Source organism: Tachyglossus aculeatus, chromosome X1, assembly GCF_015852505.1.
Source record: "Tachyglossus aculeatus isolate mTacAcu1 chromosome X1, mTacAcu1.pri, whole genome shotgun sequence".
Classification (NCBI taxonomy): Eukaryota; Metazoa; Chordata; class Mammalia; order Monotremata; family Tachyglossidae; genus Tachyglossus; species Tachyglossus aculeatus.
The window spans coordinates 9,098,740-9,120,035 of record NC_052101.1 but is presented as its reverse complement, the minus strand read 5'-3'; the positions used below and the strand labels follow the sequence as shown (position 1 = coordinate 9,120,035).

The 21,296-nt window shown below is 40.1% G+C and overlaps 1 protein-coding gene across 1 annotated transcript in view; it reads right to left on the bottom strand.

Moving 5' to 3' along the window:
- Window positions 1-3,265: 3,265 nt before the first annotated feature.
- The window catches only part of DLGAP2 (DLG associated protein 2), a 547,078-nt gene continuing 529,047 nt past the window's right edge, over window positions 3,266-21,296 (bottom strand). The window contains exons 11-13 of the mRNA XM_038740564.1: window positions 15,241-15,332; window positions 8,759-8,911; window positions 3,266-6,147 (exon numbers count right to left, since the gene is read on the bottom strand). Of these exons, the coding sequence (XP_038596492.1) occupies window positions 5,932-6,147; window positions 8,759-8,911; window positions 15,241-15,332 (461 nt within the window). The 3' untranslated portion in view covers window positions 3,266-5,931. The remainder of the gene's footprint in view (window positions 6,148-8,758; window positions 8,912-15,240; window positions 15,333-21,296) is intronic.

Here is a 21,296-nt window from a genome sequence, read left to right as displayed (position 1 = left end):
ATTTATCAAAAGAACCATAAAAGCATGAGAAAGAGAATTACATAAAATAGTTCAATTCTAGTGAAGTGTAACTTTGTACAGATGTTGAATATTTGGCACTCAGTTCATCCTCATTGTTGATATGATTTCTTATGTATATATATTTATTTATATATTTATATACTTTTAAACTTTAACTAAACAGCTAGTTTCCTGGTTCTAACATTCCTCGAAATTTTATAGGAGGCATTTAATTGAGTTCTTTAGGCCACACTTGAAGATTTTGGTGTGTACTATGGGAAATGGACTGGGCGCTCTATCTCCACACAAGAGGAACTTGCATAGAGGAAAGTGGCTTGCATTCAGCAAAGGAGAGCTCAGAAGCAGTATAGGTTGCAGATTCGCAACTAGTCACAGGGGAAATTGAATTAATTTGGCAAACCAGTATATAAAGAGGAGTGAAAAAAATTATACATGCTGAGCCCTTTTAAAGTGATATGAGCATATTGTTAAACTTTAATGGAACAAATTAAAGAACGAGTAGATGGATTCCATAGGCAATAACAAGCGAAGCTTATGTCCTCCCTGGGGTGTTTCAAGAAATGCAAACCAAAATGCTCTCTGGGGTGACTCTCGTCTATTCGAAAGGGGTACATTTCTACCACAAGAAACTCGGCATTAACCATTCTGATTCACATGGCTCCTTTTGTTCATTACATGGAGGAAAAACAGGGCTCACATATCTTTCAGTTTCAGATTCAGCACCAAGGATGACTAGATTCTCACAAAGAATAAGAAAGTAGGGAGGTAAACCTCTGTGTTGGATTCACTTTCATATATATATATATATATACAAAATCTTTTAAAAATATTTCATAAGATGTAACTAATTTTTCCTCTGCACAGAACATAGGTTCAGGTAACCCAATGAAAGTTCCTATCGATACGTAAAGTTTATCAAAGCATGATAATGATGCTCTTCCCCGGGATAGGAGGTCATTCCTAGGAGAGTCATTCCTCAGTGATTACTTACAGGAAAAGGAGCTTCAGTATCAGGATTAGGGCCACGGACTGTTCCTCAGACAGTAAAATGATGAAAGTATTAAAAGCTGGAATTAGATTGGGCAGTCATTAAAAGCTGTTTGTAATCATTAAAACCCGATGGTACCCTAAGGTTTTCTCTGGTCCAAATTCCAATCTGACTGGGTTCGGGTTTTTACTTTTGAATAAGTGGGGTTTTTTTGTTTGTTTGTTTGTTTTTAAGTGCTTCCTTGTCAGTAAGTGCAAGTGCATTTTGGCCTGAGTCCCCTGATCTTGTTGAACTTTCTCACCCCATGCAAGCTTCTCTAAAAACAGTTAGAAAACCGTCTTGGCAGAAGGAGGGGATATTTGCCGTCAAGGAGACGCGGAGTTACTCTTTTTAACGTGACTACAATTTGGCACACGATCTCAACATACAATCATCCCTCTTAGTAGCTCAAAGTGCTTTGAAGACAAGATGTCGTTACTCCTCACAATATCCCTGTGAGGTAGGTCGGGGGTTGATAGCAAGCCCCCCATTTTGCGGATGAGAAGATTGAGGCACAAACAGGTTAAAGTCCAAGGTTATGCAACGAGTTAGGGGCCGATTAGGATCGACTCTCTAGATGAGATCATCGGATCTCCAGCCCCCTGGGTTAGAAACCACTGGGCCACTCCGTCAGTTTTCAAAGTACTCACGAACCCCTCTGCACTGCCCTGGTCACCAAAAGGTGACTTCCTTTTGGGAACTTTAGGTATTCACGATTTATTGCAATATCCCATGAACTAACACGGACCGTGGGTGAAGCGGGGGTTCTGCTTCTTTCTCTCGAGACCCAGGGCCCGATTTCACCCACAGACATTCTGGCCATGATGTTTGTGTTGACGGTCAAAGAGAGTTGTAAAGCTGAAATCCAGTCAAAGCAGAGCCTCTGAAAAACTTCCATCTGAGAAGCTTCATTCGCTCCATTAAAAAGTGTCCCTAAATCCCCTCATTTAATAGGGAATCTAGTGATCTGCACAGAAACACACTGGATAGCTGATGTCCTTTTCAATATCTACGAATAAATGTGTATCACGTTTCTGGTGCATCATGAAGGGAACAGTGGGATCTCAGCAGAATTTGTGGACCGTAACATGCCACGGAGTCTGCTTTTCAGAAGAGCATTTGGGGAGGGTTCTGGGTGCTCATTTTGGGGGAAGGAAAAAGCAAAGACCAGCAAATGGTTACATTCACACCAAAAGATGGTTTAACATCCCGTGTGGATTTGTATACGTAGTCTTCTAGGAGCACATTTGATCCCTTCTATTAGCACTGGCAGCCGGAACTATTCTTCCCTTTTTCAGGGTCGACACTGAAAAGATCACGTAGGGGGCTGATGCATTTATTGTGGGTCATTTAAGAACTCACTGAAAATGCATTTTGTATTTAAAATGAAAGATTTCCCATTTTTGCTTAATGTCTTCATAATTGGTTTGGAATTGAAAATGATTACAATGTAAACTGAAAAGATAATTTTTGGTACTAAACACCACAGTGGTGTTACTCTTTATAAACTGCCTCCAAATCCTTCTCACTCCTTGGCAGAAAATAAAATGGTAACTAATTTCATGAATCACCCTTAACTTTAAATAGAAGACCCAAAGCGGAAAACATCATGGGCTTAAAACAATGACTTTTTATTTTTAACCATATCTCTTTTTCTGGGTCAAATGCAAAACTTCAAAATCCTGTTTAATATACTTGTGTTATTTAACAATTAAAGAAAAACAAAAAAAGCCTTCTAAAGGTCTTCAGACTTGCAGGAAAAACCGAGGCTATGACTAGATTAGCAAGAGGAATAGGATTCCAAAGAGTATCGCAGTCCCTAAAGATTATGCTTTTTCCATGGATGCATATATACATATAAAAAATGCATATAGATATATGTGAAGAGCCCTGCATTCTCTTTCACTTTCACTTCAATGTCATAGGACATTTAATTATTAGTTTCCAACAATGTTCTTAAGAACACAATCCCATGCAACTTTTAGTAAAAGTATGTTGGAGATAAAGTACGCTGACCACGTTAGAGATTTTTTCCAGGATTTTTCGAATCATCTGGGATAATTCTGATTGAAACCAATTGTTTTGACTGACTTGTAACACAAGTATTATAAAGAACTTTATTTTCTTTAATTAACTATATAATACAAAGATAAACATGGCTTATTTTCTGCCTTGGTTGATAACATATTACCTGTACAAGCAGTTAAATATATTGCACTTGAAAATATAACATGCACAGGTAACATTTTATCATATTTAGCAGCAGGCATTTGTTGAAACTTTTAAAATAATCTTTGGAACATTAGTGGACCAAACATGGAATTATACATATTCCAAAATGCATACTTAACAGAGAATGAGGACATGAACATTGTAAAATTCACCGGTGTTGAATTTGTCATCTAAGGCCAATTTAGCCTAGGAGCTTTTAATGGCTGGATAAACCACTGAAACCATGAAATGCCAAAATCAATTGAAATCTCATGTAAAACGAACATCCTCGTAACCTCCTTAAGTCGTTATAATGCTAAAACTTCTGGGAACTAAACTTAATGGTTACAATCTAATTTTTATAGGTCATTACAAGATTTGAATCTGTTTAAGGAAATTAGATAAAATATATCAGCTGCCAGTGTGTGTGCGTATGTGTGTGTGTGCATGTATGATGCACACGTTAAATTTCCCATCTAGGAAGTACATTGGCTCTGTCTTACTGTGGGTATTTCTAATTAGCAGCTCAACCTTAAATAAAATATCATTTTAAAGACTAAAAGGCCAATACCTGCAAATACATTTGTATTTAACATAATACAATAAGTACAGAAAGCAGCATCAGTATTATTCACTACCCAGGGATTCAGCTCTTTCTTTCTATAGAAAATGCCTAGAATACTCTGGTGATATAAGATTTCTTTGTAGAAGAATATGTTAGGGAGCTTTTTTTTTTTTGCATTTTTCAAGATTATACATTCATTTCGTTTTTGCTTCCAAATAGAGTTTAAGGCGGTTTGGTAAAATATATACCAGATATGAGGCTCAATTTACAGGGTTTGTCCTTACAGAAAATTCCTATCTACTCAGCTTTAAAAAGTCAGATCTCAAAGCAGAACATGCTTATATATCAACTGTTCCAAATGGACCTCATGCTCTGTGGAACATATTTGGAACCAAAAAAAAAAAAAAAAACCAAATAAAGTGGGAGGACAACGTAGCTTTTATTTAATGCCAAACCATGTAACCTAAGCTATGTTCTTGTTGATGTGGCAGATTGCAGAGTGAGTCGAGTACATATTTAAAGTGCTTGTCAAGGTGAAAAACCAAAGTGCTAGAGATTGAGTGAATACCTATTCCATCTCAGGCTGAGTACTTGATATTCACTAAACAGAAAACATGGCAGCTGAGACTCTCCTTCCCTTATTTCAATTCTACTTTAATGTCATGGTCAGATCGCTAACACGGGGATCAACTGGACACTGTTTTGTACGTCTTCATCTGAAGACATCTTTGAGCCGACCTGTTCATTCTCAAAGGGATGTTGGAAAAGGAGTATTTTTCAACTAATCCAAATACAGATTTAAACTCGGGTGGAGACGTTCCTCTTTTTTTTCTGGCTTTAAATCGGATTCGTGAACATTGCAATACTGCTTTAGCGGAGAGGAATGGTGATGTTAGTGTCCTTAAAATTCCGTGGGCCGGAAGTCACTGAACACTTGAATCATTTTCTTTTTGTCTGAAACAGGCAAGAATTTTATTCTTGCCTTAGCTAATACTGCATAGGAAAAAGAGCTCTGAAAAATTACAAATGTAAACCACGTTTCACCTTTACCATTTAAACTGAGATATACTTACCACTCACATTCATATTTCTTAAACAGGTTACAACATCACAACTGGCATTTTAAACAAGCAAACTTTTTTTTTTTCAAGGATACCCTGGAAACTCAACTGATACAGCAGGTAGCAGAACATGTGAAATTAAATATGACATATAGGTGAATTTCTTTAATCACGAAGGGGTGATAAAAATGCAATGATTGTTTCGTAGGAGTAAGTATAACTTTTCACTTGCCACTCTTTGCTACCAGGAGAGCTAGTTTTTTAAAGCCCCTATCTCGTTTTCAACCCCTCGCTCAAGTCCTCACGCATTTGACTTAAACTCAGATTTTTGAAGATGGTAATTCTGATACCAGGGGGGAAAAAAAAATTCTACCTGGGTAGTCTTTGAAAACTCAGCTTCATATGCTTCTGGACTTTTGAGACAGCACTATTTTGGGGGTTTTACTGACTGGTGATCACTACGTGAACTTCATTGCCATAAACCTGACATGACAGGAGCTGTCTAGATGCCTTCTATTAGCAATAGAAACGATCCATCCGTCTGGCAGAGCCGGATTCAAGGGGACAACGGTTCATCAGAGAGATAGCCGGGCTTTTTCTTTCTTGCCCTTTCCACTTCAGCACCTTCTAGTTGGGTCAGCTAATGTCGCTATTGGATGGTGAGATGCACCCATTTATAGTTTGTTATTCTTATTCCTAATTATCACACAATTTATAAAAAATATAAATAAGAAAACATGTAAGCTGGGTTCCATCACCAGAGGTGGTTCTCGGGGTCCTCTGAGAACATCTTGGAGAAGACAGGTCTCGACGAGCCCTATCCATCGTAGCTGATTGTAAGTCGGACGGTAAATACAAAAGAAGTCATTCTTGCAATGAGCTCAGCGACTCTGAGGAAATCAAAAGCATTCCACTGTGCTTATGGCACGAAGAACACAACAGCGAGGGCATATTCAGGGGAGGGAAATGAGACAAAAATTACCGGGTAAGTGACAAACCGTCCGAGCATTTCGTTTAGAAAAAGGAAATTTTGCCGCGTTCTGTCTTTAAAGCCTGGTCTGGGCCTCTGGAATGTAGATCTCGATGCTGTCCGCTCTCTCCGTCGCTGGACTCTGCCGGAAGGAAGCGGCCCTTTTAGCGGCCATGAGACGTCTCCTAGCTTCTTGACGTTGCCTGTCAGGGAGGTCTAGAGACTTTTCTCTCGTAATAGGAAATTTCCCTTTGAGGGGCTTCTTTGGTACAGGAGGGGGGACCTTTTCTTCCTAAAAATGTGATCCAAAAATTAAAGTCGTGTGAGTCAGAGAGACAGCGTCAGTGGCCCAGACACACTCTAAATCTCCTCAGCTTTGTCAATAATCTTATTTGTTTTTCAGATGAATCAGGGACAATTGTTCATTCGTTGATTGAGCGCTTACTGTGTGCAGAGCACTGTACTAAGTGCTTAGCCTGAGTAGCTTGGCCTAGTGGAAAGAGCACGGGCCTGGGAGTTGGAGGTTGTGGGTTCTAATCCTAGTTCTGCTACATGTCTGCTGAGTGACCCTGGGTAAATCACTTAACTTCTCTGTGCCTCAGTTACCTCATCTGTAAAATGGGGATCATTCATTCATTCAATCATATTTATTGAGTGGTTACTGTGTGCAGAGCACTGTACTAAGCGCTTGGCAACATATAGAGATGGTCCCTACCCAACAATGGGCTCACAGTTGACTATGAGCCCCATGAGGGACATGGACTGAGTCCAACCTGATTACCTTGTATCTACCCCAGCCCTTAGAACAGTGCTTGGCACATAGTAAGCCCTTAACAAATACCTCAATTATTATTATTATTATTATTGTTAATACTGCTACCCTCCTAGATTGACCTGTGATATCTGGGCATCCATTATGTGCTGCTGTGATTCCAAGTACTAATCCAGTGGACTTTCAACGATGGTATGTATTGAGTTTCTACTTCATGCCAAACATTGTGCTAAGCCTGGGGTAGATACCAGGTGATCAGTTTGCACACAGTCCCTATTCCACAAGGGGCTCACAGCCTAAGAGAATGGGAGAACAGGTATTTTCTCCTAATTTTATAGATGGAGAAATTGAGCTTGTTACGGGCAGCGAATGTGTCCTCTAATTCTCTCATATTGTACTCTCCCAAGGGCTTAGTACAGTGCTCTGCCCATAATAAGCGTTCCATAAATATGACTGAGGACAAGAGAAGTGAAGTGACTTGCCCAATGTCATTTAGCGTTCACAGCTGATGCTATTGTACTCTCCCAAGTGCTTAGTACAGTGCTCTGCCCATAGTAAGCGTTCCATAAATATGACTGAGGACCAGAGAAGTAAAGCGACTTGCCCAAAGTCATTTAACATTCACAGCTGATGCTAAAGGAATGCCACTTCCGGTTTATTTAATTTAATGGCATTTTTTAAAATTAAGTGCTTACTATGTGCAAAGCACTGTTCTAAGCACTGAGGAGGTTACAAGGTGATCAGGTTGTCCCACGAGGGGCTCACAGTCTTAATCCCCATTTTACAGATGAGGGAACTGAGGCCCAGAGAGGAGAAGTGACTTGCCCAAAGTCACACAGCTGGCAATTGGCGGAGGCTGGATTTGAACCCATGACCTCTGACTCCAAAGCCTGGGCTCTTTCCACTGAGCCATGCTGCTTCTCTGCCCACAGTTAATAGAAACTAGACAACGGAAGTCAACTGAGGGTCACACAGCTTAGACTGTGAGTCCCAAGCAGGACAGGGACTGCGTCCAACCTCATTACCTCGTATCTACCCCAGTGCTTCGAACAGTGCTTGACACCTAGTCAGTGCATAACAAATGCCATCATTATTATTATTTACTCTGCAGGGCGACCCTGAAGAAACCAAACTCCAAACCTGAAATGCCAGAGAAACACTAGAAGATATTCGCTGGTCCGGGCAAGAGCTGCCCAGCTCTAAAACTGTTCATCTTTTTTTGACTGGTGTCCTCCCAGGGAATGACTACATTTTAAATGAAAAACTGCTCAATTAGCATCCAGTTCTAATTAAATCGTATCCCCTAACGTTCTTCAGTGCAAAAGGTTTAAGATCCTGTGGGCAGGAAATGTCCCAATTGGCTTGGTTTGTACTTCCCAAGTCCTTAGTACACTGCATTGTAACCAGTTATCCTCCAATAAATGCTACTATTTCTAAAACACAAAACAAAAACACCTTCATTCCTATGTGGGCCAACTTTATAATTTCCATTTTACTTTTTAAAGAGTTTCTGTTTGTATTTCAAAATTTCTGGAGGTCAACTTTATTTACATTCTCATCTCAAAACTCAATTTGTGGTTAACTGGGGAAACACGCAGACTGTTCAAAATACGTTTTCCTTCTAGAGGAAATGTTGTACATTCAACTCCTTCATAAGTGAATTAAAAAAAGTCATTTTTAATATGGTTCAAATAACCCAAACCCATGACCTGTAGGCTTTTTCAACCGTGATTATCCCTACAGAATGGGGTTTTAAGTTTTATTTGCTTCATCTCTTGTCTTAATTCACAGTAACACTCTAGAAAATCTGCCTCTGACAACACAGGGCATCTTGGAATTATTCAGAAAGGCAATGGAGTTGCTGCCGTTTTGAAAAATGGAGATAAAGTCATATCATTCAGGCAAGCTTGAAATGAATTGTCACCATTTTATATATTTTAATGAAATCATTGGTTAACTGGTGTGTAAGATATAGTTGAATTTCAATCTCAAATTCTACAGTTGTTCTGTAATTGAGCACCACCTCTCATGGAAGAATGAAAAACATCACTTTCCAATTGGAGATAGAAAAGACATCATCATCTCTTCATCCTGGTGAAAGTTAGGCTGTCATTATGACTGGTGGACTTACCTTTCTTTCCGGTGATTCCATTATCTTCCATTCATTGAGCTTCAGTTGGTGTAGTTCATCAAACTTCATGCTGACATCTTCAATCGAAAGCTGCAATAAGTCCCAGAATCCCGCTAGGTCTTGGGATGTTGGCCTTGGCATAGCGCTGGGATCCTGATATATAAAAGAGCCCAGTTCATTCATTCATTCATTCATTCAATCGTATTTATTGAGCGCTTACTGTGTGTAGAGCACTGTACAAAGCGCTTGGGAAGTAAAAGTTGGCAACATATAGAGACGGTCCCTACGCAACAGTGAGCTCACAGTCTAGAAGTTGAAAGCAGATTGGCGGATCAATTCTTCCACCCTACTCTATAGCTTCTCCCTGCCTGTTATTCACTTTAATGTCAGTCTTCCCCTCGAAAGTCATTGCGGGCAGGAAATGTGTCTGTTTATTGTTGTGTTGTACTTTCCCAAGTGCTTAGTATAGTGGTCTGCACACAGTAAGTGCTCAATAAATGCAATTCATTCATTCTGAGCCTCATTTACCTCATCTGTAAAATGGGGATTGAGACTGTGAGCCCCAAGTGGGACCGAGACTATGTCCAACCCGATTTGCTCATATCCAACCCAGCGCTTAGTATGGTGCCTGGCACATAACAAATACAATTATTATTATTATTATTAGTGGATAGAGCACAGGCCTGGGAGTTAGAAGGACCTGGGTTCTGATTCTGTCTGCTCTGTGACCTTGGGCCAGTCACTTCACTTTTCTGTGCCTCAGTTCCTTCATCTGTAAAAAATGGGGATTAAGACTGTGAGCTCAATTCGGGAATGGGCTCCTAATCTTTCAGAATGAATGAAAGTGGAATTGGTTGTGACCAAGGTCGAGTCCACTCACTCTACTGTCCTGTCTCTATCACTTAGAACAGTGCTCTGGACAGAATAAGTGCTCAGTAAAAAACACTGATTAATAGTGAATCCTGTGAACTGACGGGTTGAGCCATTGTTTTCCCCAAATAATTCCTACCTCCTGCCCTCCTATTGTGTACACTGCCATCGCACACCCCCGGTAGGTGAACAGCCAGTTCAAAACAGATTCTTCAGCAGCATTTCCCTTCCTTTCTTTCTTTTGTTCATTCATTCATTCAGTCATATTTATTGAGCGCATACTGTTTGCAGGGCACTGTACTAAACGCTTGGGAGAGTACAGTGCAACAATAAACAGACACATTCCCTCCCCACAAAGAGCTCACAGTCACAGCTTGAGGTTTCACCTGAATCTGATGCCCTTAAGGATTGTCAGAATAATTTCGAATGAGTTAATATTTAGCCACTTTTACAAATCCGGTCTAATAGTGTCCATCCCGTTTCGACGGCAAAATAGGTTCATGCAGTCGTGGTTAAGAAGTGTTTCAGCTTTTTCCTGGCCATTTGGAACTTGCGACTTTTTTTTTTCTTCGCATATTATACAAACCCATTAACTTGTAATGATAGCTAGAGGGTAATCATTATTGCCTGATGTGTCATTACAGCTTTAAAGCCATCCTTGATAGTTTATCAACTGCAGTGAGCATCTGAGGATAATAATTCTAAAGTGCGGCGTGTTATCAAGTCTGAAGCTCTATTTCCAATATTCCACGAGAGGGCAACCTACTGCTATTAAAATATTTTAATGCGTGCCATTGTGAAAATAATTAATTAGGTTCACAGTTCTGGAAGAGCTCTTCCAACTTGGACTGATCTGAGATGTCAACTTTAAAAGCCTTATATTATTTGAACTTATTCTGATTTATAAGCATCTAATTTGAATTCAACCTCAGCCTGAAGAAAATAAATAAATATATATATATATATATGTGTGTGTGTGTGTATAGCATGAACAGCTGATCTCCATTTCTGCTGAACAGAAGGCAGACCAGCCTTAGAACTACAATGCGATGGATTTTATTTAGCTGTGAGGAAGCATTTCTTGGGGCTGGTTAAATGTTAGACTGAGAAATGAGAGGAGTGGTCAGAACCCATCTTGGTTACAAACTCCTAGAAACCAACATGAAGATGGAATTGAGGAATACTTCAAGATCATTTGCTCTCTCATTCTTTTATTTCTTGGGTCTAAACTTGGAAAAACATTAAAAGATGCAGCAACCATATCCCTTGGTCCTAACATGACTTGGCTTTTTCAGTTTCAGATATAACCATGGATAAAGGTATTGTCTTTGAATAAGAAGGTTAGTACTTTCCTTCTCTCTCTCTAAATACACACAAACACACACACACAATAAAAGACATTAGACTAAATGCAGTGCTTTGGGATTTAAAAAGTGGTGTTCTTTTCCCAAAAGTATTAAACCTCACTTGTAAGCATATTCTTGATGAAATGACGTGGTAGTATTTTATAGATTGCCGCCCAGTTTCAGGACTATTATCTATTATTAAGTAAAAAGAGAACCTCATTAGCTTGACTAAATTCTAATTTCTTTCCTTCTCTAGTTCCAGCTAGATTTGTAATGCCACACTCCATTTCTTGTAAAACAAAATGCATGCTCTAAGACAGCTTACTGAATGTGTTCAGCGATTTTCACATAAACTTTAGGGATTCAATTATGTAGGGATTCCTTTGGATATAAGATATCATGAATATATGGGGCCATTAAAATTGTTCATTTTAACTGCTGTTTAATACTGAGTTACTATTAATATTTTTTTAATAATCCTTTCTTTTTCCTCTCAGAAGTTCACACTTTCTCCATCACTAAATCCTGCTGGTTCCACCTTCACAACATCGCTAAAGTCCGCCCTTTCCTCTCCACCCAAACTGCTACCACGTGAATACAATCACTCATCCTATCCCGCCTGGATGACTGCATCAGCCTCCTTGCTGACCTCCCAACTCCAGTCTCACCCCACTCCAGTCCATACTTCACTCTGCTGCCTGCACCATTTTTCTACAAAAATCAATCAATTATATTTATTGAGCACTTACTGTGTGCAGAGAACTGTACTAAGCGCTTGGGAAGTACAAGTTGGGAACATATAGAGACAGTCCATACAAAAACGTTCAGGACATGTCACCCCGCTCCTTAGAAAACTCCAGTGGTTGTCCATCCACCTCTGCATCAAACAAAAACTCCTCACCATTGGCTTTAAAGCAGTCCACCACCTGGCCCCCTCTGACCTCACCTCGCTTCTCTCATTTATTCAATCGTATTTATTGAGTGCTTACTGTGTGCAGAGCACTGTACTAAGTGCTTGGAAAGTACAGTTCGGCAACAGAGACAATCCCTACCCAACAATGGGCTCACAGTCTAGAAGACTCTCCTTCTACAACCCAGCTCGCACATTTCGCTCCTCTAGTACTAACCTTTTCACCGGGCCTCTGTCTCTCCTGTCTCACTGCCAACCCTCGCCCACATCAATCAATCAATCAATCAATCATATTTATTGAGCACTTACTATGTGCAGAGCACTGTACTAAGCGCTTGGGAAGTACAAATTGGCAACATATAGAGACAGTCCCTACCCAACATTGGGCTCACAGTCTAAAAGACATCCCGCCTCTGTCCTGGAATGCCCACCCTCCTTAAATCTGACAATGACTCTCCCCCTCTTCAAAGTCTTATTGAAGGCCCACCTCCTCCAAGAGGCCTTCCTAGACTAAGCCCCACTTTTCCTCATCTCCCACTCCCTTCTGTGTCCCCCTGATCTGCTCCCTCTGGTCTCCCCCAATCCCAGCCCCACACCGCTTATGGACATATCTGTCATTTATTTATTTGAATTTGTCTGTCCCCCCTTCCAGACTAAAAGGATTGGGCAGGGTATGTGTTTGTTTATTGTTATATTGTACTTTCCCCAGCACTTAGTACAGTGCTCTGTACACAGTAAGTGCTCAATAAATACGACTGAATGAATGTAGTAGTCTCTGAAGGCTCAGATTGGTTTTCAAAGACTAGAGAAAAAAAATTACTTTTATACTCCACATTTCATCATCATCATCATCATCAATCATATTTATCATCATCATCATCATCATCAATCGTATTTATTGAGCACTTACTGTGTGCAGAGCACTGTACTAAGCGCTTGGGAAGTACAAGTTGGCAACATATAGAGACAGTCCCTACCAATAGTGGGCTCACAGTCTAAAAGGGGGAGACAGAGAGCAAAACCAAACATACCAAGAAAATAAAATAAATAGAATAGATATGTACAGTAAAATAAATAAATAAATAAATAAATAGAGAAGTAAATATGTACAAACATATATGCTCAAATTTGCTATATGTATATATTTGCTATATACATATATGCTATATTTCATGCTCAAAGATTTTGGAAAAAACATTACAAATAAGATATATACAACGATGTTTCATCAAATGAAAAGTAATTCGAGAATTATTGTATTTTCTATATTTTAAGTTGTTTAAAGTGTTGCAAGAAACTGCAAGAGACAAGATTACCTTTAGGTCACGATCTGATCCTGTTGTTTTGGGGGGGATGGGAGGAAGGTAAAATAGGATTTAAAAAAACAACTATGTCTCCATTAGTTTGCAACAACTGATCTGTGGCTTATTAGTGCCAGGACCAGGACTTTGAAATATTTTGGATTTTTTGGTAGGTATTCAACTTGTCTCTGGCATATTTCCATTTACTTTTAGTTTGAGATTTAAGGACTTTAATTTCCGATGACAATCAGTGCTATATTTAGCCACAGTTATTCTAAATTACCTCTGTTTAAATTTATAGGACTACCCAGTCAGGCATTTTCAAAGAAATGACTTTACCCCTAATCGTTCAGAATTACTGGTGCTGAATCGGGAGAGCCTCAAAGTGAGATGACAACAATAATTATACTTTTAATATTGCCGAGTGCTTCGTATTTTTCTAAAGCCTATCAGTGATTTCACTTCCTCTCCAAAAGTATCCCAACCCAGTCAGGCGTTTTCAAAGAAATGACTTTACCCCTAATAGTTCAGAATTTCTGGTGCTGAATTGGGAGAGCCTCAAAGTGAAATGACAACAATAATTATACTTTTAATTTTGCAGAGTGCTTCAGATTTTGCTAAAGCCTACCAGTGATTTCACTTCCTCTGCAAAAGTATCCCTCAGAGGAAGGGGCAGGCCTCATTATCCCCATTTTACAGATAAGGAAATTGAGACATAGTCTTTCTACAGGTTTCATGGTGACCCAGTGACTGAACCGGGATTAGTATACGAATCGCCTGATTCCCAAACCCATGTTTGTACCTGCTTGCCTCACTGGCAGCGTTCGGTGATGGATTTTCAGCTTATCTAGCTGAGTCTAAATCAATCAATCATATTTATAAAGTATTTATTGGGTGCAGAGCACTGTGTTAAGCACTTGGATGATACAGTATATCAGAGTTGGTAGCCATGTTCCCTGACAACAAGGAGCTTACCGTCTAAGAGGGGAGAAAGACATCAGACTAAATTGCGGATATGAGCAAAACTGAGGGTGAGGGTGAGGTGAATAAAGGGCACAAATCCAAGTGAAAAGGGTGACAAAAAAGCAGGAGGGAGTAGTCCAAATGAGGGCTTAGTCAGGGAAGGCCTCTTGGAGGAGATGAGATTTTAATGAAGCTTTGATGGTGGGGAGAGTGATCATCTTAAAGGAAGAGGGAGAAGGTTTTCAGTAGGTTGGTAGTGGTAGGTTGGAAATGAAGAGAATGTGTCAGACTGTGGAAGGAAAGCAAAGCTTAACATAGAACTTTGCACAAAGTAAGCACTCAACAAGTATCATTGGTTGGTTGAAAAGAAGCACTAAGAGTGTAAGCTCTTGTGTGGACGGAATGTATCGCTTCTTTATTCTGTACTTCCCAAGTGTCTAGTTTATTCATTCATTTAATTGTATTTATTGAGCCCTTACTGTGTGCATAGCACTGAACTAAGCACTTGGGAGAATACAATATAATGATAAACTGACATAGTCCCTGCCCACAAGGAGCTCGCGATCTAGTGAGAGAAGCAGCGTGGCTCAGTGGAAAGAGCACGGGCTTGGGAGTCAGAGGTCATGGGTTCGAATCCCAGCTCTGCCACCTGTCAGCTGTGTGACTTTGGGCATGTCACTTAACTTCTCTGGGTCTCAGTTACCTCATATGTAAAATGGGGATGAAGATTGTGAGCCCCACCTGGGACAACCTGATCACCTTGTATCCCCCCCCCAGCACTGAGAACAGTGCTTCACACATAGTAAGCACTTAACAAATACCATTATTATTATTATTATTATTATTAGTAGTAGTAGTAGTAGTAGTAGTAGTAGTAGTAGTAGTAGTAGTAGTACAGTGCATTGCTCTAAGAAGGGGCTTAATAAATTCCACTATTACACCACTACCATTCCTTTCCTCGCTGGGAACATCACAGTGATACAGACCTATTGGTTTCTTCCACCTGAATGACACGCCTGCAGAATGGTTCCTGTTGCCATGAATGAAAGAAGATAATTCACTCCACCAAGAATTTCTGAACCGCCAACTTACCAGATTTTGCTGACAAAGCCAGTAAAACTGCTGGAATTTCTGAGACATAAGAAGCTGAGCACTTCCAACTGCACTCCTGATTTTACCTAGAACTGAAAAAATAAAGGTCATCAGTTATTTTTTTTAATAACAGTAGAGGCTTTAAATTGAAACTACCTAGAAATATATGTATATATATATAATATATAATATATATATACATTGTCAGGCACTGTACTAAGCGCTGGGGTAGATACAAACTAATCAAATTGGACACGGTTCATATTCCACATGGGGCTCACAGCCTTAATCCCCCTTTTACAGATGAGGTAACTGAGGTACAGAGAAGTTAAGTGATTTGCCCAAGGTCCCATAGCAGACAAATGGCAGAGCCAGGATTAGAACTCAGGTCCTCTAACTTCCAGGTCACTCTGCTTTCACTCTGAATCATGTCAGACTGTTCTGACTTCTTAGTTATTAATCATAATAATAATAATAATGTCATTTATTAAGCACTTACTATGTGCCAAGCCCTGTTCTAAGTGCTGGGGAGGTTACAAGGTGATCAGGTTGTCCCATGGGGGGCTCACAGTCTTAATCCCCATTTTACAGATGAGGTAACTGAGGCACAGAGAAGTTAAGTGACTTGCCTAAAGTCACGCAGCTGACAAGTGGCAGAGCCGCGATTTGAACCTATGACCTCTGACTCCAAAGCCTGTGCTCTTTCCACTGAGCCACACTGCTTCTCTACTTGAAACTCTTATAAGTCTCTTATTGAAACTTCATATGTCTTAAAGGGAACACGGTCGAATGAATACTCAGATTTTTATGGTTATTAAAGACTCTGCATAAGAGATTCAGCACCAATTATGAAGAAGTTATTTTGGGACCTCTCTGATTACATTATATTTAACCCAATGCTTGCACCAATTTCAGACAGATAGAGGCTCTTAATAAATGCCACCACCACCATCTTCTACATTATGCAGTTTGGAATGATAAAAGAAAACTCGTGAATTTCTTATTGTTCTTAGAGGTTATTAAAAACAATAATTATGGTGCTTATTAAGCACATACTAGGTGTCAGTTCTGGGCTGGGGTAGACGTAAAATAATCAGATCAGACACAGTCCCTGTCCCACACAGGGCTCACAGCCTAAGGGAGAGAGAAAATGGGCATTTAACCCTGATTTTCCAGATAAGGAAACTGCGGCACCCAAAAATAGGTGACTCGCCCAAGGCCACTCAGCCTACCACTGGCAGAGCCAGGATTAGAACCCAGATTTCCTGATTCCCAGACCTGGCCTCTTTCCACTAGCCCGTCCTTCAGAAATAATCAGCTGAACCAAAATTAAGATGAGATCAAACACACCCTCCCCAGAGCGGGAGAGAAAAAGTCAGCAGAGGTAAAAGCAATAATAATAATACTTATGGTTCTAATAATAATTACTTTTCTAAGTGCAGGGGTAGATACAGGTTAATAAGGTTGGACAAAGTCCCTATCCCACATTGGGCTCACAGTCTTAAACCCCATTTTAAAGATGAGGTAACTGAGGCTCAGAGAAGTGACTTGGTCACAGTCACACAGTAGATGTGTGGCAGAGGCGGGATTAGAACCCAGGTCCTTCTGGCTTCCAGGAGTTTAGGATCGATCATAGCTTCTGCCTTCTTTTACTCAATACATGGTGACCTAATCTCGTTAAGCACTGAACTCCCTCTATCATTTTTGCAGGCAATTCAATAGTAACCTCATTAGTCCACGGCCACACTTGATTTATTAGGAAATCATTTTTATCCGATTTATCCATAATGGCGACATTGTAGTTCCGGAACCTACCAGGAGAAAGCTCCAGCACGTGTTTCAGCATGAATTTCCGCACAAATTCACAGTTGGGTCTAATGAGGCTCAGAGATTCAGTTAAAGGGCTAAATTATGCCCAGGGTACATAATTTCATCAGATTCTTCAAATAATTATTTTCAAAGTAAATAATTTCATAAATTGAGTGCACGCGATTCAACACGCTAAGTGTGTTGTAAATAATTTCATAAATTGACTGCATGTGGTTTAACACACCAAGTGTATCCTTCTGGTGAGTCAAAGATACATAGCTATTTCAAAGCTGAGAAGGATCATAAGGGTGACTAGAACAGTGAATGTCTTTAGGCAAACTGGGAAGCAGCGTGGCTCAGCGGAAAAAGCCCGGGCTTGGGAGTCAGAGGTCATGGGTTCTAATCCCCGCTCCGCCGCTTGTCAGCTGTGTGACTTTGGGCAAGTCACTTAACTTCTCTGTGCTGTGGTTACCTCATCTGTAAAATGGGGATTAAGACCGTGAGCCCTAGGTGGGACAACCTGATCACCTTGTATCCTTCCCAGCGCTTAGAACAGTGCTTTGCACATAGTAAGCACTTAACAAATGCCATTATTATTATTATTAAGGCACTTAAAGTATCCCAATCAATCGCAGTGTGGCTCAGTGGAAATAGTATGGGCTTTGGAGTCAGAGGGTGTGGGTTCAAATCCCAGCTTCGTCAATTGTCAGCTGTGTGACTTTGGGCAAGTCACTTAACTTCTCTGTGCCTCAGTTACCTCATCTGTAAAATGGGGCTCAAGACTGTGAGCCCCCCGTGGGACAACCTGATCACCTTGTAAACTCCCCAGCACTTAGAACAGTGCTTTACACATAGTAAACACTTAATAAATGCCATCATTATTATTATAGCAGAACACTATACTAAGCACTTGGGAGAGTACAATATAACACAGTTGGTAGACACATTTCCTGTCCACTCCCAGAAACTCTTCTTAAGCTTCTTAACACTACTTAATCCACTTTGATATTCACTTCTATATTGATGATTAAACATTTCTATGGGCTGAGGGTGGGGAGAATGCCAAGTGCTTAAAGGGTAGAGATCTTTCTATGTGTTCAAGTGACCCAGATGGCAAAAAGAGTTGGGGAAATGAGGGCTTAGTTGGGGAAGGCTTCTTGGAGGAGACATGATTTTAATAAGTCTTTGAAGGTGGAAAGGGTGGTGGTCTGCCATATAGGAAGGGAGAGGGAGTTGTAAGCTAAAGGAAAGATGTGGGCAATTACTACTGATTGATTGACAAAGTGATTTTTCACCTCACTCCCACGTATGCCCATATCCCTACTCTCTGCCACTCTCCTTTCTGTAATTTATTTTAATAGCTGTCTTCTCCTCTAGACTGTAAGATCCTTGTGGGCAAGGAGCGTGTCTATCAACTCTTTTGTTTGCATTCTCCCAAGTGCTTAATACAGAGCTCTGCACACAGTAAGCACTGAATCAATACCACTGAATGATTTATTGATTTGATTTTCAATGTTAATCTGGAACTCAAAGGTTGGGGTCATTCCACCTGCTTCATGTCAATACCCAATTTAGATTTTCTTCTCTCAATCTATCCAAATGTATACCTGGGGACCACCTGTGGTTTAGGCATTGAAGTCAACGGTTCAGAATCTCAACCAACCAATCAGTGGTATTTAGTGAGCTCCTACTGAGTACAGAGCACTGTACTAAGCGCTTGGGAAACCACAACCCTTTTGGGAATACAACAGAGTTGGTAGAAACCTTCCCTGAACACAACGAGCTGAGAAGGTTCACTTTTCCTATTCCTCACTCGCCTCAGGGACTTTCCAAGTATGGTAATAATAATAATAATAGTATTTGTTATGCATTTACTATTTGCCAAGCACTGTTCTAAGCACTGGGGTACATACAAGGTAATCAGGTTGTCCCACGTGGGGCTCACAGTCTTAATCCCCATTTTTCAGATGAGGTAACTGAGGCACAGAGAAGTGAAGTGGCTTGCCCAAGATCATACAGCAGACAAGTGGTTAAGCTGGGATTAGAACCCATGTCCTCTGACTCCCAAACTCATGCTCTTTCCATTAAGCCATGCTTTTTCTCATGATATCCCTTTTTCCTCTGGGTGGGACCATACTTGCACATGGAAGAAAACAAAAATACAAAAAGAAAAAAAAAATTCTGTCCGTAGGGTAGCTTAACCCCCAGAGATTTTCCCATCAAAATGTTTATTTCCTTCAATAAGGATTCTTGCCCTGTTCCTGCCCAGCCATCCCCTTTCATCATCTGGAATTCTGGGAAAAAATAAGAAAAACAGCTAGGTGTAGAATTACTCCCATGTTCCTTCTTCCCAAAATGAAAACCTCCAACTCTGACTAAGCCTTTTAATGATTTTGATAAGGTTAAGGAAGTGTGAGCTGTGATTTCCATAAAAAAAACTACATTCTTCTAACAAAATATGAATTAAATGTCAAATCAATTGCTGGTCTGAAAAATTAAATAATAATAACGATGGTATTTGTTAAGCACTTACTGTGTGCCACGCACTGTTCTAAGCTGCAGGGTAAAAAAAGGTAATCAGCTTGTCCCACATGGGGCTCAAAGTTCTTAATCCCCACTTTCCAGATGAGGTAATTGAGGCACAGAAAAGTTAAGCGACTTGCCCAAAGTCACAGAGCAGACAAGTGGCGGAGCAGGATTAGAACTCTAGTCCTCTGACTCTCAAGCCCGGGTTCTTGCCACTAGGCCATGCTGCTTCTCTAGATTGTGATTGTGATTGTGAATGAGATTGTGTCAAATGTTTCTACTGGATTGCAGACTCCCAAGTGCTTAATACAGTCCTCTGTACGTACAAAATGCCTGGTAAAAGACAGTGCGTCACTAACTCTGCCTTTTTACTTTTAAGGCATAGTACTTAATGCTATGAATACCATACCCTTAGAACTTTCTCCAAGAGGACTGAATTTTTAGAATTTCATGGATGAATTGATAATCTTTATAATTGTGTCTTTATAATCTAGCAATGCTTTTAGGGAGAAATCATTTATAAAACGATTCCACATTTTCCTTTTAAAAAAAAAATGCATGCTGCCTTAAGTCACATTACAAGTCAGTACGAGCTGGGAAATTTGAATGAATCAGAACCTCTATTGTTCATATTCTACCCCAGTGTATTTTAACTAAGCACTATTATAAATTACTTCAATTTATAATCTTTAACGCAGTACGAATAGACAGGCAATATTTCAATATTAATTTAGTGTATTGGAGATTTGTTCAGAAGGGTACGGATGGGAATAGAGCTAAGACGACGTGATTGATGCTTCTAAATTGATTGTTCTTTTAGAAAGTGGTCATACGAAGCATCCATTTTTACACCCGGGTATCGATGGGGCCATTAACTAATCTACGGATTTTTGAATTTGTGGAAATAGGAAAAAGGATCTAGGACACTTTATGTATTATCACAGCCTCTGCATTTGCTTCAGTGCTTTTGTTAAGTATACATTTTTTAAGGACATACGACATCGTTTTCGGCTGACTGCGTTATAACTGACATTTTTATGTATCCGTGTCAAATTGAAATTTATGAAGCCAGCTGACATATTTATTATGTAGACATTTCATTCCATCGGATTAGTGGGAAAAAAAAAAAAAGACCAGCAAAAACTCTTTCCAGCCTTGGATGCAAAGCTCTCTACCAACTCCCCCGACTCCCCCGACTCCCTCTAGACAGTGAGCTCACTGTGGGCAGGGAATGTGTCTGTTTATTGTTATATTGCACTCTCCCAAGCGCTTAGTAAAGTGCTCTGCACGCAATAAGTGTTCAATAAATATGATTGGATTGATGAATTAATGAATCTATATTTCTGCCTTCACCCAGCATTCCCCAGCTTCCTCTCTTTGTTCCCTCTCTCCCCCTCCTCTCCCTCCCCATCCCCCTGCCTTACCTCCTTCCCCTCCCCACAGCACCTGTACATATGAATATATGTTTGTACGTATTTATTACTCTATTTTACTTGTACATATTCATTCTATTTATTTTATTTTGTTAATATGTTTTGTTTGGTTGTCTGTCTCCCCCTTCTAGACTGTGTGCCCGCGGTTGGGTAGGGACCATCTCTATATGTTGCCAACTTGTACTTCCCGAGCGCTTAGTACAGTGCTTTGCACACAGTAAGTGCTCAATAAATACGATTGAATGAATGAATGTTCCACCCAAAGGAACTATTTCGCTCTCGCCTCTC